This window comes from Solanum tuberosum, unplaced genomic scaffold (genome assembly GCF_000226075.1).
Source record: "Solanum tuberosum cultivar DM 1-3 516 R44 unplaced genomic scaffold, SolTub_3.0 scf00148, whole genome shotgun sequence".
In the NCBI taxonomy this organism is placed as follows: domain Eukaryota; kingdom Viridiplantae; phylum Streptophyta; class Magnoliopsida; order Solanales; family Solanaceae; genus Solanum; species Solanum tuberosum.
In genome coordinates this window covers 1,056,516-1,082,606 of record NW_006239071.1, presented here as the reverse complement: position 1 = coordinate 1,082,606, position 26,091 = coordinate 1,056,516, and the positions used below count along the sequence as shown (strand labels likewise).

Here is a 26,091-nt window from a genome sequence, read left to right as displayed (position 1 = left end):
ATCTCCATATATCTTAACTCAATTACAATAGAAAATCTTAAATAGTGGGATGTTAGGTAATTATTTAAAAGTTTAGGTAGAATTATTATATATGGTATAGATGTTTAACCCTAAAATTTTGTTGTCTAAATTAATTCATGAGAAATTCAATTCTAAAAAATTTCTCGAATGTTATATATAGTTATACTCCACGCGTCCTATTTAATGTGGCCCCTTTCCATTTTAATTTGTCCCAAAAAGATTATCACTTTACTATAATTAGAGATAATTTTACTTTAAATTCTTCTTTTACCCTTAAAAAAACAATTTACAACCACACAAGTATTTAAGAATTATTTTAAACATCAAATTTCAAAAGTATTTCTTTTTTTTCTTAAACACCATATCAAGTTAAAAAGTGACATAAAATAAGACGGGGAAAACATGAAAGAAAAGAAAATTATTGGTAATGAAATCAATTAATAAAAAATTAAAATTTTATACGAGTTAGATATGACTCATTATTTTGTTCATTTTGAGTCATTTCATCTCAACTAGAGTAACCTTTGAGCAGTTATCATCTTAAATCATTTTGATTTAATTCAAATTTTAACTTAGCTCACTCATTTGTCACCTTTAATTTTTTTCAACATCTAATTATATAAAACTTGTTTTTGTATAAATTTTGATAAATATAAAATTAAAAAAATAAGATATAATATTAAAAAAAAATTATGACATTTGAAGATAATGATGTCCATTCTACGTACTTTGTATATTTCTCCATCTGCCAACATTAGCATCCTCTTTATATGATAATCTTCTAGACATGCATCATCATCTCCTTCAGAAGAAACCGCACAAGGAGTAATTTCAGGTAGTACGTGTTCGTTTATTTTCACCTGCCGCACAGACAACATCGTCTTCATCTCAAATAAACTGAGTCTGTTGTCGATGGTTTGTGCTAATTTACAGGATGGTGCTAGCAGAAATAGATTGAAGGTTTGGTTGAAGAAAAGACGGATTCCTTAAACAGTAGGTCAGAAGTTTGAAGAGTGCAAGTGGAGCGGGTTGACAACAGAATTTTGTCATTGGATGGGGAGGCGGGCGGACTTCGCCATCCCTTGACGACAGCAACAGCCACGAGAACTTCTCACAGACACTGCAAATGTGTTCTACACAGGACAACATTCTGTTACTTGGTTCAACATTTATGATCGACACCAATTCCATCCTAAGTTGCAACACAACACTGCATGACATTAGATATTGATGAAATATGAAGGTGATTTAGTTACAAGCATATTCAAAAAGAGAATCAAGTCGGCTTATAATAAGTAGCATACGATTTTTCCTCTTCAAGGAGTGTGTGCTATCAGCCACATTCATCTTGCCTCTCTAAAGCTTTCCTTTCTCCTTCTCTGATTGAGAAGTTCTGCAGACACGGTGACCAAAACATGCAAGGAAGGACCTCCACAAAATCAAGTAGAGATGACTATCAAAGACCAAGTGTAACAGTACCCAGTAAAATATTTTAACTGCTATATTTATTTAACCATCCTTCTGCAACATTTGGACGTCTTTCAAGCACCACTGTGGAACATCCATCTCCCATTTCATAGCCCTTAAAACATTCCAGAATAACAGACTAACTTCAAGTAGCTATAAAACTTGTATCAATTTCTCCCTAGTCTGGACTGATTACACTTGAAACATGTCCGTCCACCCACTTTTCCCTGCTAGTAGATGAGCTTCCGGGCTTATGAATCTAATGTTCCTGCCTCAAACCCCACAAGAAAATTCTTAGGAAAAAACATGAGCATACGTGGTTATACAAGCCTTTACTCGTCTATTTCCAGCCCCTTCTGGCAGGCATTTGCACCCAGGCTCACCTGCTCTTTCTGGTCTGAAACAAGTTGAGGGAGTGGGTCGGGGTTATGGTTAAAAAAAAAAGTTGAGAAGCACAACCAGGGTCTTCACCACTAGTAATCCACCCCCTCCATCCAAAATAAATATCATTACAAAAAACACAAGTCGCAAAGTGAAATTTCAAGACTCAATGCAAGTTGTTAAAATTGAACAAATGAAAATGTCAAGACTTCTCCCAGTTGCAAGGATTCAAGGCCAAGAGTTTATACATGTCTTTTGCAGAGAAACAATTCAAAGAATGACAGCTTCGCAGTTTGGATTACAAACCAAGTAGGGTTATTGAAGTCCCTTATGATGCCACCAGAACACAAATAAAAACTAATCAACAACAGGGGTGGAGATATAACACTAGCTCCTTCCAGTAATCAACTTACAAAAATCCCACTTGCAACAAACCAAGAAATACCCAGTTTGCCTCTTAAAGAATGTATACAAGGGATGGTAACAGCAAAACAATGTCATCTTTCCACAATACAGAAGATTTGAAAGAAAGTATCAAAAATCAATGAGGACAGATCCATTATAGGCTCAAATAAGAAACCCCCATCTAAAAAAGAATGCACAAGATATCAAAACTTAACATTTGTACATCTTTAGCAGATGAGGCAGTAAAGTACCTTTACTGGCTTGGGCAGAGAATACGAGTATCTGAAGTACGGAAAATAAATTTGAAATTCTATGTATGCCAGGTTGTAGATAAGCTCCTCAACCTGCTTTCCTTGATACTGCAGTGACATTTATAGATTTTAATTCTACATCAAAAACTGAAAATTTCCTAACATAAAATACAAAAAGAAACCAAAAAATGTAGACCCGTTGTTTGGCATGCAAGCCAAAAGGAACATGGGTATCCATGTTCTCAACAAATGAGATAGAATAAACCGTAATACAAAAGTCAGAAACAAAAAATGGAAGCAACCTCCAAGGCACTACCTATATATGGAATCATGCTAAAGGAAAACAAGGGTAACCAAATGCATCAAGGAATGAACTACTTGCAATTTAGATAGTGTCACAGCAAGAAAAACGAATCAACATTTCCTTCCAAACGGAAAAAATATATTTTTTTCAAGTAACTAAGTCAATAGTACTTTCAAGATCAGGTCTTGTTTCATCTTGCTTGGCAAAACTTTGTTAATTAGAAACCGGGTGATGCTTTCAACCAAAGAAAATGGTTGGTCTTTCAACCTAAGTCCAGCATTTTGAAATAATCTTTGAAAGAAACAACTTAAACCAAAATCTTAAGATAATAATGTCATCCATGGTTAACTTCCATTATCAGCATTCCACCTAGCAGTCAGTAACTTCAGAACCCCATGTAGATAAGAGAGGTAACTATAGTTGGTCCCTAAAACATGCAATGATTCTGAAACAAATCCTACAGAAAAAAATTAATCGTGCAGCTTGTTCATAATATCACAATATAACCTTTAAATGATTTTGAAAACGTCATCATGACTTCACATCACATTTGAATGACATCACTAAGACATGTACAGGAATATGTAGTCATTCACTACTAAGGTTTGTCCCAAAAAACAATGGAACATGTGATATTTATGCGTCCTAATCCCTTGTGATCCAGACAATGATGTGCAACCTGCCCAAGAAGATGGAAAGGGCCAGACGAAAAGTATGGAAGTAAACAATAATGAAAAGTCAAAGCTGTGAACATGGAGAGCAGTAAAACATTCGATGTTGACGGGAAAGCATATATGTCATCCTTGATTACTATCCATGTATTCAGGTCCAATAATTACCTTCTTATGTGCAATAGTTTCATTGAAATTCTTCATCAATGAAAAAGCTAAGAATTCCCCATCAGCTTTACACCACCATCTCTTGCAAACAGAATATGAAAATTAAAATCGACATACTAGAAGTACGAAACCAATCCATATGTTTAACAAAATCAATTTCAAGATCATTGTTTACACTGCCAATGGGAAATATGCTACATACACGAGTTTCAATTGAAACTGTTCCTTAACAGGTAAGCTCACTATGCCACCCCTGCCATGCAAGCAGTCCCAGAGATTTTGACAAGGCACCAGAGCCCAGTAGGTCAACCTGCAACAGATCTGATAACGCATAGCCAAAAGAATTGTTTCTTGATCTAATTGTCAGATAAGCCTGCTAAAAAACAGCTGAACTGATCGTCTAGCAAACAATTTTTGCAACTTCCTTTAAGTGCATGGCTCTAACCTCAACCACATCAACCCATGAGTATAAGAGAAAGCAAAACTCAAACAGTTACTGAGCACTATTCACTTATCTTAGCCAAACAATCCACCAGTTCCCAACACCCCTTGCTTCAGTTCCTTTCTTCGCTGCTCCTCAAGAGGATCTGGACTCTTCATTACTCTTCGCACGCGCCTAAAAACAACACAAAGAACATCAAATAACAGTCCAAGGAACTAACCGAACTGCCATATGAAAATTAGCACTGAAAGGAGATTTACCTATCTTGTGCATGCTGTGCAGGGAAAGTAGGCATGAATTCTTTAGACTTGGGGAGAGGAACTTCACGAAACCACTCATGGTTCAACGCAGCATCGGCAGATAGTCTCTGCAATATGTCATATAAACATCAATATCAAAAGAGGTAAAAACAACATAAAAAAAATTTAGAAGTTCCCAAATGTTATTGCCATCACCTTTGCAGGATCATAAGTCAGAAGCTTATTCAACAGGTCAAGGCCAGACTCTGATAGATCTGGTTTTCCCATGAAGGATGTTGTAGGGCTTTGAAATTTATTTCTTAAATTATTAAACCTGTTACAAACAAATCAAATGGTTAGTAGAAACATGAAAATACTTCTCCACCATAGATTGTCATCAGAGGAGGCCAGAAAGCCAAACCAGAATCACCCAAAGCTGGAAGCCTGGGAAAACAGCGGCAAAAATAAAAACATGAATCTCTGGCCGACAAGAGAAGCAATAGAATATAGAAGAAGATAATACTTACTGATGCTTTACAAAGTTGACCTTCACCCCAGGAAGCTTGGAAAACCCTGGCCAAATCGTCTCATTAGGGGTGCCAAGAATTCTGAATATCTGGTAAGAAAAACCACAGAAGTATATTAAGAAGACTTCACTCATGGTAAATGTCATCAAAAATCAAGTAATTCTCCATCAGCAGCTAGAAAGATACCTTGTCAATTTGATCAACTTCTGATTTCCCATTGAAGAGTGGTTCTTTGCATAGCATCTCGGCCATGATACAACCAAGTGACCACATGTCAATTGCAGTAGAATATTGCTTGGCTCCCAACAGAAGTTCTGGCGCCCTGTATGCATAAAAAACTAATCAATCACTGGCTAAATAGAAGCCAGCTAGGCAAGAACTCAATAGAAACCTTCATCTACATACAGACACACGGCAATAGAAGTATGAGTATCTACTTAAATCTTTTCAGATTAATGAAGAATAAAAAATGAAACTCACCTGTACCACAAAGTAACCACCAAATGAGTGTATGGTTTCAAGGGGCTCCCATATTGACGAGCTAAACCAAAGTCACAAATCTTCAACTCACCTTGGTTGTTTAGAAGCAAATTTGAAGTCTTCAAATCTCGGTGAAGGACCCAATTATCATGAAGATACTTGACACCATGCAAAAGCTGGAGCATAAGACATTTGACTTCACTTTGGGTAAATGGTTTTTTCATTGTCTCCATTAATGCCTTCAGATCATGTTCCATGTACTCCATCACCATAAAAATACTGTCAAGACTGCTTCTTACAACTACTTCTTTGACATCTACAATTGAGGGGTGATGAAGAGAAAGAAGAATGTTAATCTCCCTGAGAGATGTCAGGGGAAATCCTTCTCGTTCCTTCTCCATCTTAACCTTCTTTAGTGCAACAATTTCTCCTGTCTTCTTATCTTTAGCTCTGTAAACAACCCCATAAGTGCCTTCATCTATCCTGTTAAGCCGCTCAAATTCATCGACGCTTCTACACCCCTGCAGCATGTTTACGCTCCTTTGTGGAGGAAGCACAGCCTCCGGTGTACCACGAGAATCATGTTCATCTTCAGATTCTGTATCTGAGCTAACACTAGTCCCATCATAATTGCGGTCCTTATCCACATCCATCGAGTCATTCTTATCTAATTCATTGCCCTGGTAACTCTCTCTGCTGCAAGACCTAATATGTTCATCAGAGTCTGAAGACCTCGTTCTATTTCCTCCGGAGCTTTCTCTCTTGAGCTCCTCATATTCAGGAGTTAGTGATTTCCTGCGTCCACCCATTTCAGCTGACTGGGAAACTGCTCGTCGCTTTTTCAATAGGGGCGTATCATCACCTGAAATCTCACCTTCATCAGCTGGAGAGTCAGCATCAGTTGCCCATCGAGATGATCTTATAGTCGGCACGGGCACATATTCCTCATCTTCTACTTTCCTGGTTTCCTGACTGGGCAATTGCTCCTCATCAACAGGTGGAGAACATATGTCAACTGGAGATTCATGAGATGCATCCATAAGTAAACCAAGTGCTGTATTTGTATTACTTGGGGATGGCTCCATACTGTGAACATTATTAGTGTTCAACAGAGAGACCTGCTCAACCCTTTCAGGGGGGAAATTAGCCAACTGGCCAGATGACTTTGGCAATGGAGGCGGAGGAGGTAGCTTAGCAGCTGCTGGTGAATTTCTACTCTTTGACATTCTATTCACTTCCTTATCTTCCCTATCCCATATAATTGGAGAGAATTTTCGTTTCTTGCTCTGTACAGAAGACTGATTCCCATTGGCGGCATTCTTGGTCCTCTGGTCTGACTCAATAGCCCCATCAGACCCACTCTCGCTAGACAATTCCCCAGGCTCTCGGTCAACAGCCCTGACACTAAGCCCACTTCTCCTCATTCCACCACCATCACCATCACTACTACCAGAATCACTCCTGCTTGACATGGACCTAAAACTCCCATTTGTCAAATCCCTTTCCTTTACATCCTTCTGTCTCAACCTACCCCTATCTCGACCACTCCTGTCATGAACTCGATCCCTATCAAAATCCCGATCCTCAGACCTAATTCTTTCGTAATCCCCCTCAAGCCCACCACTTCTCCTCTCTCCACCACCATCACCATCACTACTACCAGAATCACTCCTGCTTGACATGGACCTAAAACTCCCATTTGTCAAATCCCTTTCCTTTACATCCTTCTGTCTCAACCTACCCCTATCTCGACCACTCCTGTCATGAACTCGATCCCTATCAAAATCCCGATCCTCAGACCTAATTCTTTCGTAATCCCCCTTGGAGTAACCAAGCTCCCTCCGTGAAACCTCAAACTCAGCTTCACGCCCCCTAAATTCATTATCCCTGTAACCACCATGTCTTCCAGCAGCCATGTAAACGTCTGTATCAAAGAAAACCCTAAATTCACCTATAAACCCTAACCCTAATTTCACAAATAAAATCAGCAAACCCAACAAACCCTAGCTCGATGAAAAATCGAGTTATTTGAAAACTCAATAGCAGATCTGGTAAAAACTAATCAAAATATATAAAAATCAATTGAAATTTTTTTCCCCAATTTTTTTTCCCTTTTTATCGAATAGCTTGAAAAATTCTAAGACACGACAGATAGAGACAGCGAAGAAGCGAAACCCCTAGAAATTGAAGACTTTAAGGGTAAATTTACGCTCTTTTCCGGAACGTTGTTGCTGAGATCGGAATACTTACCGGCGAATCGAAGCAACCAGACACGACGGCGGCGACGAAGCTTTAAAAAGAGAGCAAGGGAGAGAGAATATGCGAGTTGTATTTGCAAATTCCCAATACGAAAGAGAAGGGATAGTCACAGACCGCGTAAAGAGGAGTTTTAAGATTAGCTTCACTTCAAGTATGTTAAAATTGCAAATTAGACCCTCTATGTTTATCAAATTGTTTATTGGAATTGACCCAATTGGATACAGGTATGGTCCCTCGCTTTGGTCTCCTTGTGCATTTAGACTCCTACAAATTATTTACACTTTATTAATTTGGGATTTTCTTTTCTTCACAGATGAAACAAAAATATATAAAAACCAGCAATTATTGGGGTTTTAATTTTTAGGAAACAAAAGATCATGGACAATATCACTGTATTTTTCATCAATCATATCAGGGAAATAATATGAAAACATACATTACCAATCAGACACTCCATAATATTATTATTATTTCTTGCATAATAATTCATATATTATTGTTTCTGGATTACAAACTCTTTAATATTACTTATATTTGATGTATATGTATATTTTAATAATAAAACATTAAAGTGTATAATAATTAGTGGATTTAAATGGAGAAAGTGATGACATTATTCTTTATAACTCGTGTAATCATTATGACATATTTTCCGTTAAAATGGATGAGAAGTATTATATTGTGTTTATATTTTGAGGATTATTTAGTGTAAAAAAGAGTTGAGACCCTAAAAAAATTAGAAAGGTGTGTTTGGTATAAAGGAAAAGAAATTTGTGAATTGATTGGACAAAATTTGTTGAATTTTTTTTTTCTAGAAAAACAAGTTCCTCAAAAATGAGAAAATGATTTCGCTAATGAAAATTGGAAAACAAGTTTTATTAGTGACATTTTATGTTTATTGTATCCTTTCATCCACTCACCTAACGCCCTCAATCCTCGTCCTTTACCATCTACCCCCGAGGCCCTACACCCACTCCCTCTCAATCCTATGATTTTTGCTAGATTACATATAAACGCTCTTGATTAAAAAAAAATTAAAAATCTTACTTGCCAAACACTAGGAAATAAATAAAAAATCAATTTGTTTTTCAAGAAAAATATTCTTCTTTGTACAAAATATATTCTAAGTCTCCAACTTATAAACTATACAAACGAGAGTATTTTATGTTGAAGGAAATATGTTCTATTGGTGAAACTTTTGACTCTTCAACAAATTTAGAATTTTATTCTCGAGGAGACATATCAAAAGTTATATTGATGAATTAATTAAGATTATATCGCAGTTTAAATCTCCTTTTGGAAAGAAAAAAAAAAAAGCAAAACATTGAATATTTATTTATTCAATTTATATTTTAGCGGTCATTTGTATATTCATCAACACTTACTATCATCATTACTTTATTGTCAAAGTCAAAGATACATTGTAAAAATCCCTTATTACAACTTCTAGCATGTGAATCTATATATAATATAAAGAAAAAACATAGGCATATGGCACCTCTGTATGACCTTCATTCTTTTTTTTCTTTTTTGAGATTTTTTTTCTTAATTCTTTTTATTAAATATTTTATTTATTAAATTAAAAAAACAATCATATTTACTATTCTAATTTAATCTAATGAGTTACAAAATCCCTCCATCTATTCATATTCTTTACTTAAATAACATGTTTCTTCAACTTATCCTTATGGATTATCAAATCTATAAATTACAATAATTCATGGAGATGTTGAATATTCATTTTTCATTTTTCTCATTCTTTCTTTCTATTAGTGTAGTTTTTTTCTCATTCTTTCTTTCTAATAGTCTAGTTTTTTTTCTCTTTTAAAAATAAATAAAAATTATTCTTCATCTTTTCCATAAGAAATCATAGAAAAGATAGTGACATGATATGTTCTTCACTTTAATGAAGATCAAAGATATATTCTTCAAAGATTCATTATAAAGAGAGTTCTCGTTAATTTAGTACAAGATCATCAAAATGAAGAAGGAAGTTTAATTATGTTGAAAGATTCAACAAGAGAGATGATCATATTAGTATAAAGTTTGAATGCTTCCAATATTTAAAGATTCATTAATGTATTGTTTTGATTTCAATATTCTAAAATTTTGCCATGCTTGAAAATATATTATCTATGATACATTTCTTATAGCTATTACATATTGTTGTACTTAAAAATCTCATAGAGAAATGAAGTTGTACCTCTCTTTGGCCAAAGATTCTATTTATCTTTTTTTCCACAATTTTTCATATTTTTATATTTACTTATTATTGTACAAAAATAATATATCAATTACTACTCCTCTATTTATTGTTATACTTAAATGTCTGAAAAATTATTTACACTCATTATTATTCTTTGTTACAAAAAATTAAAAGTCTCAATATTTATTGCTTTAATATTTCAAGATATTTGTTTATTTTTTTATTGTATTTTTTTTCATCTTTCACTTTTGTTAAACACAATGGAGTTGTACAAAAAGAGAAGAAGTTGATTTGCTTGCTTTCCTAATAAAACTTAAACACCCAACAAATGTTGAATAGTTCACGAGTTTTTTTTTTTGTCTTCATTATTTTATTTTTTCCTTCTTTTATTTATTTTAAAATTCTTATCTCTATAACTTATACCTAATTGAACTTTTACTTTAATTAATATTATTAACTCTTTTTATTTAAATTTTTATATTCATAACCCTCCAACTATTTAATTTCAAAATTTAAGATACCTTATGATATTAATTTCTTCAATTTTGTCTATATAAATTCATATTATTTTTTTCATTACATTCCTACTCAAGATTATTATTTTTATTCCATATTTGAAAGAGTGATATTCTATATCATTGTTATAGTATCAGATTTATACTTTAGTTTGACTCCATAAAAAGGCTCTTGGATATGGATAGAAGGGGTGCCTAATAAAAGCTCAAAAATAATTGCATCATCTTTGTTTTTGTAATTAAGGACTTGACAAAATTGTATTGTTATTTTTCTCTTTTTACTTACTTTTTCGTATGTTGTTTCTCTCTATATATTTTTTAAAAATTTAGGTTCTTATAAATTTTTTAATTTTACTAAATTACATTTCATTTAGGCTCAAATTAAATTAGTTATTTGTAACTTTGTCAGAACACAACTAACTACGCTAATAGACATTTAAATTTTACTACTCATGGCTCAAAAAAGACATATTAAGTATTGAAATACGGAATTATTAGATATTTCTTATGGTGAAGAACCATTTAAATTTGTTCATTTCTTTTACTTCTAATGAATCACCATAATAATATAAGATATATACGAAAAATTAGCAATAGAGGCTTATTTAGATGATAATGAAAAATAGAGAATAATAATTATTTAGACGATAATAATAAGAGAAAAAACAAGGACAAAAAAAGGATTAAATATCGAAGAAGAAATGAATTATAGAAATATTTATCTCTATTTCCTCCTATTTTTATTTTCATCATTTATTTTTCCGAACTAAAGGAAAATTCATCGGATAGTAAATTTATCATTTGACAAAAATAAGAAAAAAATCAAGTCCTTAAATATGTTTATCCGAATTTTATGTATTAACATCATAATATATGAATTTTTTTCTTAATAAATTAGTCTTTTATTTTTGAAAACATTTGATAATAAAAATGCAATTCACTTAAGCTTTAATTCTATATCATTTTTCTTATTTCTATAATTGATTTTTTTTTATTTCTGTATCATATATAATTATTTTTTAAAATAAATTTACATATATATTTCATAACTGCGCGAAGCACGGCCAAATTCCCTAGTTAAATGATATGTTTAGGTCAACTTCTCCAGATTGACTTGTAATATAGATATCACCCAGGCTGTAATGTTGCAACCGATCGGATAATGTATCGTATTGTATTATGTTATATTGTATTGTTTTAATAAATATAATATTTGAATAGAATGTATCGTTCTCTGTGTTATATAATATCACACATCAGAAATTTGAATGATAAACATATAAGAAAAGTAGGATACAGGCTAGAGCTGTTATGAAAAGGTAGGGTAAAGCATAAAATAAAATCATTAAATAATAAATAAAGATATATAAAATGAGGGAAAAAAATACTAAGGTAATAACGCGATCACACCAAATTGATCGTTACTTATATAAAATGAGACTTTTCATCGTCACCTAATGGTGGATCTAAACAATACGATATAATAAAACTTAAGTAACAATTAAAACAAACATTATACTTAAACTAACAATATAATATATACAACGAGTAACAACCATCTAAACATTGTACTTAGGTGGTATCAAAGGTTACAGGATAAAACAAAGACTTCAACATTGTAAACTTTAGAGTTTGCATTTGTCATTACACTAATGATAATGGCGAATTCTAAATTTAAATTTCATAGATTCTGTTTTTAAAGTGCTCAATACTTTATAAGTTCAAATGTATTATATTTTTTGAAATTCTCATAAATTTTCACATACATATGTTATGCTATATGTTAAAAATATTAGGTTTAGATGAATTTACATATATAAAGAGCTATATCCACCTCGTTTATACTGCCTAGCAGGGTGTCAAACGTGGTTTACTTATACTAATCGTTTATAAAAACTTATTTAATTCAAACAAATCAAGAATATTTCCATGTAATGACTACTACACAATCTTTTTATCTTTTTTAGCATCTTGTATTATCACTGCCTATAGAAAGAGAGAAAGAAAAATTCATTGGCCTGATCTGTCATGGGGAAATGGTCTGTTTCATGAGGCATGATAGATACTCCGTCAAACAATACAACAAAATGTATGCAAGCACTCCCATTAAATGTTTAAGATAAAAAAATACGGCAACAAAGTTTTATATTCTTGACTTCTTGGTAAAGTGTTGAAGTGCTTGAAAAAGAATATACTTTCGAAAGAAATATTTTAATTCTAATATATTTTGAGGTGATATTTTAAAAGTAAAAAAATAATGAAAAATTAACTAAATCATACTAAGACCGAAGAAAAATCAATATGATTGGGATAGTTTTTAAAAAAATCAAATTTTGATTATACATTATAAAATACTCAAAAAATTAAAATAGTATAATTTTTTAAAAGTAACCGACCGAGCCGTTCCATTTACACTCTAATGCATTCTTACGATAGAAAAATTAGAAAATATGGATCCCTAATGCATTCTTATGATAGAAAAATTAGAAAATATGGAGTTGGGATTTTTGCAAACATGATCCTTCAATTTGATCTTCATGTGCATTCCAACTTGTACAATTCTTTGATCTTCACTAGATAGAATGTAAACACAATTTTTTTAAGCGTGCGAGATTGAAAAAAATCAAACAACTTTTGAGTAAGTTATCTTTTAACCGCGTAACAATATACATTGATTTAATTGTACAAAAAATTAATTTTCTTCTTATTATATCATGCATATTTTATTCTAATTTTATATTTGTTGTGAATCAAGTTATATCTGTAAAAGGCCTATGAATTAGAAGTAATGAAATAAGAAAAGATAGAGTAAATATGAGAATATTTTATTTAAGATTAGATTTAATTAGCGTCCGGTTAAAAGAAAGTATGGATTTGAATGATTAAATTATGTGTTTTACGAAGAAAATGTTGCAAAGCCACATAATTCATTATCTTTTCAAGCCAAGGCAAATAACAATCAAGATTGAAGGTGTAATCAAAGAAAAAATAAAATGAAAGAAGAGATAGCCCATAACTCATAAGTAGTCACTTTCTTGTTATATCCTTTATCAGTCATTAAAATGAATAATAAATGCTTATAAGTGATGGAGACAGATAATTCAAATAATTATTTCCGTTTAAAAAAGGATGATATAGTTTGACTTTGTACGTTGTTTAAGGAAATAAAGAAGATTTTTTAATTTTATTGTCCTAATTTAAATCTATGTCAAATATATCAAAATGTCCTTTAATCTTGTGGCTTTAAACATGTGACATGGATAATTGAAATTAAAGTGTTGTTGAGAAAAGAAATAGTTCTTTTCTAACAGACTAAAAAGAAAAATAGATATTTTTTTTAAAAAAATGTGTAATATTTTAAAAAATATATGGAGAATGATTGAAAAGGTGAGAACAAGATCAAATATAATTTAATTTAATTTGAATAATCAATTTACAATATCTACTACTTATATATAAGTGGCAATAAGTCTACATGAGACGGTCAACATGCCTGCTTGGCATAGGGGTAGTATTGGTATTTTGTAATTATGTTGCTACTAATCTATTGTACTTTATGCTATTGACCATGTACTTTTTTTAAATTAGACAAAACAATCATACTACGATTTTGTTCCTCTATACACTTTATATCTTGAGAATATGGGGCCTACTTCACAGGTGTTTAATTTTAAAGAGGTTGCTGGCATGCATCATTGCATAGTAACCGGAAGATTTGAAGTAATTTATATTTATGTTAGCACTAACTAATTATTATATGCAAAAATTTTAATGGTAGAATAAATTTTATCCACAGTAATTAAAAAAAAAAGATCCCCCAAAGTGAGAAAAAAATCAATTTATCACACAAATTTCCACAAAGTTATTGGAAGTTTGTTTAATAAAGAAATATTCTTCAAAGGTATTTTTTTTATAAAAACAATATAAAAGAAGTATTTTAAAGTGCAATCAAAATTTAAATTATTCGAATTTTTAAGAATGAGTTATATATGATATACTTAAATAATATTTAAAATTAGTCAAACAAATTAAAATAGAGAAAATATTTTTATACTCATAAATTTTAAAGACTTAAATAGTATTTTTTATTAATACCTCAAAATAACTAAGTTCATACTTAAGGTGCAACTTGGTTAAGAGACAAACTATATATAGAAATTCTAATTTAAAAATTAATGTTGCGAATTAGTAATGCAACAATACAAAAAATTTCACATAATTTACGAGAAAAATAACCAAATGTTATATGAATTAACAAATTTTTATTAATACCTCAAAATAACTAAGTTCATACTTAAGGTGCAACTTGGTTAAGAGACAAACTATATATAGAAATTCTAATTTAAAAATTGGTGTAGCGAATTAGTAATGCAACAATACAAAAAATTTCACATAATTTACGAGAAAAATAACCAAATGTTATATGAATTAACAATGACTTTTATGTATGTTGATTAAGTTTTAAGTGAAGAAAATAAAATATACAATTTTTAACATTACTTTTCAATTTTTTTAAAAAATAAAGGACAATGTCCACTCACATAAGATTTTAGAGAAAGAAAAGCGAGATGATTTACTACTATCACAAATATTTATAATTTATTTTAAAAATAAAATAAAATTATTTAATCAAAATTACTTCAAAATTATTCTAAATTACTAATATTTATCAAGTATTCATTTCACAGTTAATATAAACGTTTACCGTCATATAAATATATATCAATTATTCAAATTTAAAATTTAAAATTATTTGAGTATCAATTAAAAATTAATTTATGAATAAATATTGAGCCCGAACTCTTCGTCACTAGTTACATATATAAATATGAATTTCATATATCGAGTAGATAGCATCTAATTAATTTATTTGTCGATATTGGTGGGAGTCTTGTTTCCCACCTTTCCCCTCCTTATCTTCTTCATTCCCTTATATTGCAAATACTATTATAAAATTTTAAAAAGTTTATTATAAAATTATTTTTTGACATAAGAAAAATGACAAATGTGTTCCTTGAGGAAAGTGATTTTTCGTTTTTTCTTTCATTAAATTAGTAAACTATACATGTGAATTTCGTGTATGATATGGTATATTTATTATCATAATGGGAGTTGGGTGGAGGTTGGAAATGGTCCTTTTAAAACATTAGTTTAATAATGAAATATGCACTCAACTAAGCATGTCCACATATAGGAATAAATGTCACTTTGAAAAAAAAAGGCACCCTTAAAACTTGTTACTAATACATAATCAAATTCTTAAATTTATCAGAAATTTTATTTAGATATTTGAATTAAAGTATCTCAATTAGATATATTCAAATTTAAATTTTAGGGAAAAATTGTCTATACGTATTTGTTTATTAGATAATTAAGTTAATTATATAAAAATATGTTATTTCTTTAGTTATAAGCATTCATCTCAACAAGTCGTAAATTCTCATACATTCCATGTTGATGTGTATAATTAAGGAGATGATATATTTTTTATGATTAACTTAACTATTTAGTAGACAAATGAAAACACTATCTTTTTTAAATAGAAAAAAAATAAATCAAAATATTTAATTGAAACACTTTATTAGAAATTGATATGTTTAATTGGAACAAGACTTAGCTCAAGTATCTAAATAAAATATTCTGAGAAATTTAAGGTGTTCTCTATGTATTAAGTTTGAATTAATGTTCCAACTAAACACATGAAAAAATGATAAATATTTTCGGGTTATTTTGAAGAGAAAAAAAAAGTGTTTGTCATATGTCTATTATAAATTAACCATATAAAATATGTTTATATCTATTATGTACGTGTTTGTGCGTTTAATTGAATTTTTATCATTTATTTAAATATTTAAGTTTTTTCTTAATTTTTCATTTAGTGTCTTGTACCTTTATTGGAGTCCCACTAATTTAAATTCCCGCTATATAGGGTCTCACTTAGGAAGAAGCGCTTTCTACTAAAGATTTTGTCATATCCAAAATTCAAATCCGACCACATCTTTTGATGATTTTTAATAGCTAATTGAATGATATTATAATTTAATATTTAAATGAATAAAAAAATGATGATGTATTGTGTCAAAAAGGAAGTGTGATATGGAGTTGTGCATTATTGTATTTGCATCTATTAAGTGACATGGTCCATCGATTGATATACATCATGCTTCCACCAACCCTTCACACTGCATTTTTTCAACTTTCTCAATTTTAATGATCAACTTCAATATAAAATTCTTGTAGATATTTTTATGTTCTTAGATCTACTATTTTTATATTAACTTTTTGGTGTAACTTTAAAATTTTACACGTGAATCTTGATCTTATCATTTCAATCTTTGGTTCTCGGAATATTATAAACAATAGAGATTTATATAATCGATCTTTTAACTTTATGAGTCATTTAGTTTAGTAGAATATATATAAGAATACAATGAATATGACCATATTAGTAATGTAAAAATTAATTATTTCAAAATTATTTTCTATCCACGATTTAATTTGATGTATTAAGGAAAATTCTATTTTTATTTATACTTATTCATATATTATCGCTCTTGTATAATTAATATCATATACCTTATAAATTAAATAATATTATAATTAATACTTTCTCTATTAAAAAGGGAATGACTTACTTTTATTTTTAACTTGTTTTTTAAAAAATGACCTTTTTCTTTTTTAACAGTATTTTCATATTTAATTTCAATTTTTCACATAGTGTGTTTAGGCCATAAGATTAAATAATAATTTGGTATATTTGACAAATTTTAATTTAGGACAATAAAAATAAAAAAAAACTTTTTTTATTTTCTTTAAATTTGTATCAAATCAAACTATATTATTTTATTTTTAAACGGAGGGAGTAGATATGTTAAGATTCTCTAATAAATGTTACCAAATGACTTGGAAAAGTAATACTCCATTATTGTAATAGTATAGTCAACCCAACCAAAGGGTAAAAAGAAAAAACATAAAAATGGTTGATGATTTTTTTTTTTTGTTTCCAGTCGGTGTCCCAATTGAGTCATTTGAATATTCAAGAAAAAATATATGTCATCGAATTTTGTAGTGGACTGTTAAGTACTCCTTCCTCTTTAATCAGAGGTTTCAAATTTAAGTTCCTTTGATATGGAGTTGTTTTTATTGGGGAGTATTTTATCTTTAATGTGAGAATTTTTAATATTAATTCAAATCTAGTCGGATTTCAACGTAGAACACTGGAGAAAAGAAAAACAAAATCTGTTGTAAGTTGTAACACATCACATATAACTGCTACTTAAATGACTCCCATAAAAGCATTGAACTACTAGGAGTAACAGCTTTGTAATAAATTTCAAATGTGTCACACCCTTCTTTTCTTCATACATAAATAAAATCCCTTTTGATCAACTTTTATAGTCTTTGAATTATTAATTTTTCAAAAATGTTTATAGCTCAATCAAGATCCACTCCACTTAGTTCAGAAATCCAACATGTATTCACCATCAGAAGAAGGAAAATCAGTCAGATTTGTAGATATAATAAGTCTTGTTGCAAAGTTAAAGCTGTGATTCAAAGTGGAAATGATAACAAGACAGTGAAAGATGCAAACTTTATGGAGAAATCTATGGAAGAGAGTAATGGGTTGTTGGTATCTTCTGGTAAAGGGAGAGATGTGAAGGCAGTGATAACTTTGAGGAAGAAGATTAAGGAGAAGATTAGTGATAAGATTGAAGATCAATGGGAGTCTTTAATGAATGGGATTGGAAGAGGAATCTTGATTCAGCTTATTAGTCAAGATATTGATCCTGGTTTGATTTCAAATCTATGCATAAATGTTGCTTGTTCTGTTTTTTTTTTCTGAGTTTATTATTGTACCAGTTGAGTTCTATAGTTAATGTTTTTTCTTTGATCTGTTTTCATTTTCATTTTTGCTGTCTTGTGTTCAATATGGTTCATTGACTTGCTTGAAAACCCCCCCACCCCACCCCACCCCCCTCCTTTCACAAGTGAGCTTTGGGGAGGTAGAGTGTACGAAGACTTTACCATACATTATTTGTGGAGGTAGAGAGTCTGTTTCCGAAAGACCCTCTACAACAAAAACATACCCAATGAAATCCCAATCAGTGGAGTCTGGGGAGGGTAGAGTGTGCGCAGACCTTATCACTACCTCTTGGAAATAGAGAGGTTGTTCTCGAAAGACCATCTATCTTTTTAAAAATTATTTAAAACCCCCACTGCCTTTTTTTATTACTGCTTTGAGTTGCTTGAGCAGAGGTCTTTCGGAAACAATCTCTCTACTTCGGAGAGGTAGTGGTAAGGATTGTGTACACTTTACCCTCTCCTATCCCTTTTTGTGGGATTCACTAGGTATGTTGTTGTTATTGTTGTGGGAGCAAAATGAAGGAAAAACTTATTAGTACATGGTGTGTACACCTGACTTATAACTGTATGAAATGAGTTAGCACATAAACTTATAGATTAGTTAGCTATGGTTAATTATTATACATATGGTTTGGTGGAAAGTGGAAAAGACCACCTAGTGCAGATATACATTGTCATCATCTATTCTTTTTGTGCCTTTTGTTCTCAACTGTATTATCTTTCCTACTTTTTAGTATTTCTGGGTGCCTTTTAGTTCGTTTGTCTTGTTTCATGTTGTGAAAGACTTGGTTGCCAACACAGTATGTTGCAAACTTAGTTCATAATGATTCCGTTTATTGTGACTGGTGGATGCATACGACATAAACATCATTTCCACTGGACACTTCAGAGTAGTATTCTGAGGTTAATGAAGTACTAAAACTATATTCTGCTCACAGTTACCAAATCGGGAAAGTTTGCGGAGTCTTATGTGAGGGGTTGGTTGTCCAAGCCTTCTGATCATCCACATATAGTTGAATATGCTGCAAATTTCACTGTACCACATGATTTTGGACGTCCTGGTGCTATCATTATTACCAATCTCCTTGACAAAGAGATACACTTGGTGCAGATTGTTGTTCATGGCTTTAATGAAGGACCTTTATTCTTTAGTGTTAATACATGGATACACTCTCAAAAAGATAATCCAGAGAGTAGAATTATCTTCCAAAATCAGGTAAGCCACATACTTTCAAATGATTTTACTTTTTCATTTTCATTAGCAAAGTAGATAATGGTGCTTGATCAAGGATGTCATTGCATTTTATAACAGGCATATCTACCATCTCAAACACCACCTGGTATCAAGGATCTTCGACGTGAAGACTTGTTGAGCATTCGTGGCAATGGTAAAGGCGAAAGGAAGCTACATGAACGAATCTATGATTATGATGTTTATAATGATTTAGGCAATCCTGACAAAAGTGAGGATCTTGCTAGGCCACTGGTAGGTGGCAAAGAGAAACCTTATCCTAGGCGCTGTCGAACTGGTAGAGGTCCAACTAAGAAAGGTACTGAGCATTCTGCTGAAGAGTATATTTTTCATTTAGTTTGTTGCCCCGACACTCTTATACCGACTTTTTCTTGATCTTTGGATGCTGAAAGATCCACTTGCAGAAAGAAGAATAGAGAAACCTCATCCAGTTTACGTCCCTAGAGACGAAACTTTTGAAGAAATTAAGCAAAATACTTTTTCTGCTGGAAGGTTGAAAGCTCTGTTACATAACCTGGTACCATTAATTGCGGCTACATTGTCAAGCTCAGACATTCATTCCCTTTACAAACTTCACTGACATAGATAAACTGTATAAGGATGGGGTTGTCTTGAATGATGATAATGATCCACAGAAGAATAAATTTCTTTCTGAAACTTTGGATAAAGTGTTTTCTGTCAGCAAAAGGTTGCTCAAGTACGAGATTCCTGCTATAATCAGACGTAAGCACACACATTTACATTTTCATTGATATATGTTTACCAGTATCATTTAACATTGTTGAAAGTTGTAACTTGAGGAGTCCTGTTTGTCTACTAGACTTACATATGTGCCATCAGAAACCTGCTATCCTCTAATTCTTTCCAATCGTTGTTCCTGGAGTGACATTTCATAACTCTGCATCTTTCGGTTTTTGTCTCGCAGGGGATAGATTTGCTTGGTTGCGAGATAATGAGTTTGCGCGACAAGCTTTAGCAGGGGTTAACCCTGTGAACATTGAACTTTTGAGGGTAATTTCTTATTAGTATTTTTTGTACTAAATCAATTATAATTTTTCTTTAGTTGATCACTAAGCTTGTGGATGTTTAACAGGAATTTCCAATTGTTAGCAAGCTAGATCCAGCTGTTTATGGCCCCCCTGATTCAGCTATTACGCGGGATCTTATAGAACAAGAGCTTAACGGAATGAGTGTTGAAGAGGTAGTGATTCTTTTCCAAAATGTTATTTGGGAAATCTAGTATAGCTGTTTTTCTTTTTATGTGTAAACCAGCTCTAACTTAAAATTTTCTGTTCAGGCTATTCAAGATAAGAGATTGTTTATACTTGATTATCATGACATGCTTTTGCCTTTTATTGGGAAGATGAACTCCTTGCCGGGGAGAAAAGCTTATGCATCAAGAACACTTTTCTTCTATACATCCAGAGGTGTTCTAAAGCCAATTGTTGTTGAACTGTCACTGCCTCCGATACCTTCTTCACCTAGGAACAAGCGTATATTCTCCCATGGACAAGATGCAACCAATCACTGGATATGGAATCTAGCCAAAGCACATGTTTGTTCAAATGATGCTGGTGTCCATCAGTTGGTGAACCACTGGTAAGCTTAGAGCCCTTCTCTTCTTCCCTTTAGTATTTTTCTTGTAAACATTTTTACATAGAGTTCTTCCAATGTTCATTCTCATTGTGCTTTCGTAAAATCTAATGGTCTTCTAGCTTTGACTCTATCAGTCAGGGAGGTGCCTCACTGTGCATGTAAAATTAATCTCTCAGGTTAAGGACTCATGCTTGTATGGAACCATATATCATTGCAACCCATAGGCATCTTAGCTCAATGCACCCAATTTATAAGCTACTTCACCCTCATATGCGCTACACGCTGGAAATCAATGCGCTTGCAAGGCAGAGTTTGATAAATGGGGGTGGAGTTATTGAAGCATGTTTTAGTCCTGGAAGGTATTCAATGGAAATAAGTTCCGCCGCTTACAAGAGCATGTGGCGGTTTGATATGGAAGCACTGCCTGCAGATTTACTAAGAAGGTAAAATTTCTCAATCATGACATCTCTTTAAACCTTGAAATGTAACTATTTGCGTTGCGTGCTCAAGCTCAGACTAACCTTACTACCTTTTCAACTAATAAACACAACATTGACTGCTTTTAAGGGGAATGGCTGTGGAGGATACATCGATGCCTTTGGGGGTGAAACTGGTGATTGAAGACTACCCTTATGCAGCAGATGGCCTTCTCATATGGTCTGCAATAAAAGAATATGTGGAGTCCTATGTTGATCACTACTATTCCGAGCCTAATTCTGTCACGTCTGACGTTGAGCTCCAGGGCTGGTGGAATGAGATCAAGAACAAGGGACACGTGGATAAGAAAAATGAGCCTTGGTGGCCAAAGCTTGTTACTAAAGAAGACTTGTCTGGCATACTCACCACAATGATCTGGACTGCCTCAGCCCAACATGCAGCAATAAACTTCGGGCAGTACCCTTTCGGAGGTTATGTACCTAACCGTCCTACCCTTATGCGAAAGCTCATTCCACATGAAGATGATCCCAGCTATGAGAACTTTATTCTTCACCCTGAGTACACTTTTCTTGCATCTTTGCCTACTCAACTCCAAGCTACTAAAGTGATGGCTGTTCAAGATACCTTGTCGACTCATTCAGCAGACGAGGAATACATGTATCAGTTACACGAAATTCAACTATTCTCCGTAAATGATCATGAAGTTTTGAAGATTTTGAAAAGATTCTCTGCCAAATTAAAGGAGATAGAAGATACCATCAACCAACGAAACAAGGATATCCGTCTTAAGAATCGAAGTGGTGCTGGTGTTCCTCCATATGAACTGCTGCTACCTACTTCTGGTCCTGGAGTTACCTGTCGCGGTATTCCGAACAGCATCTCTATCTGACATGTTCATGTGTTCATTCTATAGTTTATATCTTCTATGGTTATGACTTGGTGCTATGCAATTTGTAGTTATATTCCTTCTTTTAGAAATATTTTGCAGGTCTTGCAGAATAATATATTGAGGGTTGTAAACTGTTGAGAAGCACATTGTAATTAGAGAATAATATTGAACTTCCTTTTTTTATTTCATTTTTCATTTAACATTCACAGCTCTGATGAAGAAAAGAGCTAAATGATAAAAACAACACACTTTTTTTGGCAGCATTTAGAAAAGCAAACCTCAAAAGGGTAAAATGCAGAAGACTTGTAAATTAGTATCATTGCAACAACACATGTAATTCATACTGGCAAATAGTTCGTGTGTCCTGTGAGCATCAAGCGCTATACCTATTAAGGTTTTACCAGAGCTCCACACAGAAATCCAATCACACGAAGAAAAAAAATTCACTATTAACATGAGAATTCTATACTGGATATATCCAAGACATCATTCGCTACTCTAGTAGTTGGTTATCCGATCCCTTTACGATACAGGTGAACCAGACAATTATGCTTAACACTTTTATGGTAAATGTAATGATCCGCCTGTGTATACAAGTTAAATTATTAATTATTTTATCAAAGAAGGACCTGAAACACTCATGAATCCTGAATTTGGTACAATATTGTCATTTGTCCACCTTGTGAGTGTAACCCATTAGAAATAAGGGTAGACTTAACCTAAAAAGTTAACAGCGGGGCATTTTTATTCCAATAGGTCAATGGAAGACAATATCATACCAACAACACAATCAACTCACATAGTCATATCTCAATTTTCATAACAGTGTTTAAAAATTTAGTATACAATATTAGACATTAACAGTAAATAATGTGTCAATCTTATATAAACGAGTAATAATAATATATAGAGTCGTTTATACACACTTTACTATTATGCAATATTTATTTATTTTAAATTATCTTCAACAAACTTCAACCCACGAAATTACATTCGAAATAGATCAAACAACTTGATTTTTCATTGAATAGCTTCAAATTTTTAAAATTGACATCCATAACAAATATCAGAGTGGTCAAGTTGCAAGAGCTAATCAGGAAGAAGTATAATGTGCATGTTGGTAAGACCACAGCTAGAAGAGCAAGAGCTAAAATTTTGAATGAAATTATGGGTGATCATGTTAAGGAGTTTGGGAGAATTCTTGATTATAAGGATGAGTTGTTAAGGTCTAATCCTGGGAGTACTTGTGTGGTGAAGCTTGGTGAAGCTAATGAATCTGGTAGGGTAGTATTTGAGGCATTTTACATCTGTTTTGCTGCACTCAAGATGGCATTCATGTCAGCTAGAAAATGCATTGGTTTGGATGGTTGTTTCTTGAAGGGGGTATGCAGGGGTCAATTACTTATTGCAGTGGCCAAAGATGGCAATAATCAAATGCTTCCACTTGCTTGGGCTGTAGTTGAAAAGGAGAACACAAATAGTTGGAGTTGGTTTATTTCTCTGTTGCAAGAAGATTTAGGATTAGGAGATGGAACAAATTTCACCATTATGTCAGACATGCAAAAGGTAAACTTGTTTTTATTTCTCTGTTGGTTTACTATTTTTTCAACTTAATTATTTAATGTTTGTTGTAACTTGTAGGGACTGGATATAGCTATTAAGGAGTTATTGCCAGCTTGTGAGGAAAGAAGGTGTGCTAGACATATACTAGCAAATTGGTCACAGAATTGGAAAGGGCTGCAAAGGAAGAAACTGTTCTGGAAGTGTGCTAGAAGTACTTTTGAAGCTGAATTCAGAGAAAATTTGGAAGAGCTGTCTAAACTAGGTACGGGTATAGTGGATGATCTAATTTACTATGATAAAGAATATTGGTGCAAAGTGTATTTTAATTGTGAAGTCAAGTCTGATGCAATAGATAATAATATGTGTGAGAGCTTTAATGCTTGGATTTTGTCTGCAAGGCATAAAACCATTATTAGTATGCTTGAAGAGATAAGGACTAAGGTCATGACTAGGTTAGCTAGGTTAAGTGAATTTCCAAACTCTTGGATAACCAACTTCTCTCCAATGGCAATGAAAGTATTAGAAGAAAATATTGATAAGTCAATGGCATGTAACATTGAGTTTAATGGAGTAACTGGATATGAGGTTTTAGATGGATACAAACAACACACTGTATGTTTGAGAAAGAGGGAGTGTAGTTGTAGATCTTGGATGTTGAAGGGAATACCATGTGCACACGCCTTAGCTGCAATGTTGCATAGACAATATGATCCACATGATTTCATTCATCCATGCTATTCTAAAGAGAGGTACTTGATGACTTACTCACATTTCATACAACCTATGAATAACATGCCAATGTGGCCAGAATCAAGAAATAATCTTGTTGCTCCACCAGTGATTACAAAAATGCCAGGCAGGCCTAGAAAGCTGAGAAGGAAAGAGGCTGGTGAAACTAAGGTGTCTGGTAAGCTGTCTAAAACTGGACTAACTATGACATGTAGTCTTTGCCATGTTAAAGGTCATAACAAAAGAAGTTGTCATTTACGAAGGAGTGATGAAGTTGGTTCTATTGCCGGGGAACATAGAGCTACCCCTACTTCAAATGTTGAAGAACCATCAAGCTCAAGAAAGGGAAGGGGAAGACCAAAGGTACATTACTATTTTGTCACTTACTTTTAAAGTTTAATCAACTTACTAATATAATAAATGTTTTTTTGCAAATTAGAAATCAACAAATATTGAGAGTGAGCCTGTTGCAAAAAAGAGGAGAGGCAGACCTAAAAGTGCAAGTGCAAGTGCAAGCGAAATGCAAGTGCAAGTGCAAGTGCAAGTGCATGTGCAAGTGCACCTAGAACCACTGCACCTCCAACAACTTCAAGAACACTAAGACATGAAGCAAGTGCAAGTGCAAGTGCATCAAAAGTTGCACCGACATGAAGCAAGTGCAAGTGCATCAAGGGCTACACCTAGAACCACTGCACCTCCAACAACTTCAAGAACACCAACAGATGAAGCAAGTGCAAGTGTAAGTGGTGTCGGAGTATCATCAAGAGCCTGGAGTGGTAGAGGAAGGGGTAGGGGACTGGGAAGTGCATCAAGAGGTATTAATCATCCACTAGAAAGTTGGTTTACATGTTCTCAAGGTAGTACAACACAGGGTGTAGACCAGAATACAAATGTTGCACCAAAGGAAACTGCTACTGCCAGGAAAGGAAAGGGTGTTGGAAACACAACTCAATTTAAAAGGCCAAGAGTAACTGGAATGGGTGTGTTTCAAGCTGAAAATGGTTTCAAAACTTTCAATGTAAGTATTGTGATGCATTCATAAGGTTTGTACCCTCATGACTTGATAACATATGTTCTCTAATAACCTTACTTCTCTAAAAATTTTATAGCCTGGACTGCCAAGTAGCAGAATATTAGCTGGACCAAAAAGAGTTTTGAGATCAAATGTTGTAACTGGGATGTTGGTTTCAAACCAACAAGTGGATTGAAGTGGAAAGGAAATCAAGCAATCACAACTAGAAGGCTCCAGCAGATTAGAGATCAATCAAGGCTTTCAAACCCAAATGCTTCCTCCTCTTCACAACCTCGAGACCCATGGAAACTATAATGTTGATATGAATAGTGTTTTCTTAGTACTGTTTTGGTGGCCACTATAAGTACTATTTTGTTTCATGTTTGAAGGAAAAACAACTATTTCCTTTTTTT

General features: G+C 32.7%; 3 protein-coding genes across 12 annotated transcripts; 2 read left to right on the top strand and 1 right to left on the bottom strand.

The window, feature by feature from the left end:
- Positions 1-1,218: 1,218 nt before the first annotated feature.
- Positions 1,219-7,711, bottom strand: LOC102588701 (cyclin-dependent kinase G-2-like). Of its 10 annotated transcripts, none has more exons than XR_001474050.1 (9): positions 7,157-7,709; positions 5,357-6,946; positions 5,063-5,198; positions 4,877-4,965; positions 4,566-4,683; positions 4,371-4,477; positions 3,669-4,284; positions 2,526-2,633; positions 1,219-1,885 (listed from the first exon to the last, which is right to left on the bottom strand). XR_001474050.1 is itself a non-coding variant. In XM_006352355.2 (7 exons), the coding sequence occupies exons 1-7, from the start codon at positions 7,270-7,272 to the stop codon at positions 4,185-4,187; spliced, it is 2,250 nt and encodes a 749-aa protein (XP_006352417.1). In that variant the 5' UTR covers positions 7,273-7,710; the 3' UTR covers positions 1,237-4,184. The 10 variants fall into 10 exon arrangements, 4 of the variants coding, with proteins under 4 accessions (XP_006352417.1, XP_015166420.1, XP_015166419.1 ...); XR_001474052.1 differs by having other exon boundaries at positions 1,219-1,756; XR_001474049.1 differs by having other exon boundaries at positions 1,237-1,885; positions 2,526-4,284.
- A 9,910-nt stretch (positions 7,712-17,621) lies between these two features.
- LOC102588373 (lipoxygenase 6, chloroplastic-like) lies at positions 17,622-22,557 on the top strand. Its single transcript, XM_015310932.1, is given in 10 exon segments — positions 17,622-18,126; positions 19,138-19,415; positions 19,512-19,749; positions 19,844-20,007; positions 20,009-20,174; positions 20,377-20,462; positions 20,545-20,652; positions 20,749-21,050; positions 21,224-21,490; positions 21,615-22,557. Coding segments are annotated over 10 exon segments (2,736 nt in total). The 5' UTR covers positions 17,622-17,759; the 3' UTR covers positions 22,375-22,557.
- Positions 22,558-23,541: 984 nt separating this feature from the next.
- Positions 23,542-25,267, top strand: LOC107061523 (uncharacterized). Its single transcript, XM_015310875.1, has 3 exons — positions 23,542-23,940; positions 24,016-25,029; positions 25,106-25,267. The coding sequence occupies exons 1-3, from the start codon at positions 23,542-23,544 to the stop codon at positions 25,265-25,267; spliced, it is 1,575 nt and encodes a 524-aa protein (XP_015166361.1).
- The last annotated feature ends 824 nt before the right edge of the window (positions 25,268-26,091 follow it).

Excerpts from the sequence above, each read along its gene's own strand:
- LOC107061523 (XM_015310875.1), top strand. The coding sequence starts at position 23,542 with ATGGGTGATCATGTTAAGGAGTTTGGGAGAATTCTTGATTATAAGGAT. Across the intron at positions 23,941-24,015 it reads TTATGTCAGACATGCAAAAG|GGACTGGATATAGCTATTAA; the intron begins GTAAACTTGTTT and ends TGTAACTTGTAG. Across the intron at positions 25,030-25,105 it reads AGGGAAGGGGAAGACCAAAG|AAATCAACAAATATTGAGAG; the intron begins GTACATTACTAT and ends TTTGCAAATTAG.
- LOC102588701 (XM_015310934.1), bottom strand. The coding sequence starts at position 7,272 with ATGGCTGCTGGAAGACATGGTGGTTACAGGGATAATGAATTTAGGGGG. Across the intron at positions 6,940-7,149 it reads ACGAAAGAATTAGGTCTGAG|GATCGGGATTTTGATAGGGA; the intron begins GATCGGGATTTT and ends ATTAGGTCTGAG. Across the intron at positions 5,199-5,356 it reads GTGGTTACTTTGTGGTACAG|GGCGCCAGAACTTCTGTTGG; the intron begins GTGAGTTTCATT and ends TTATGCATACAG.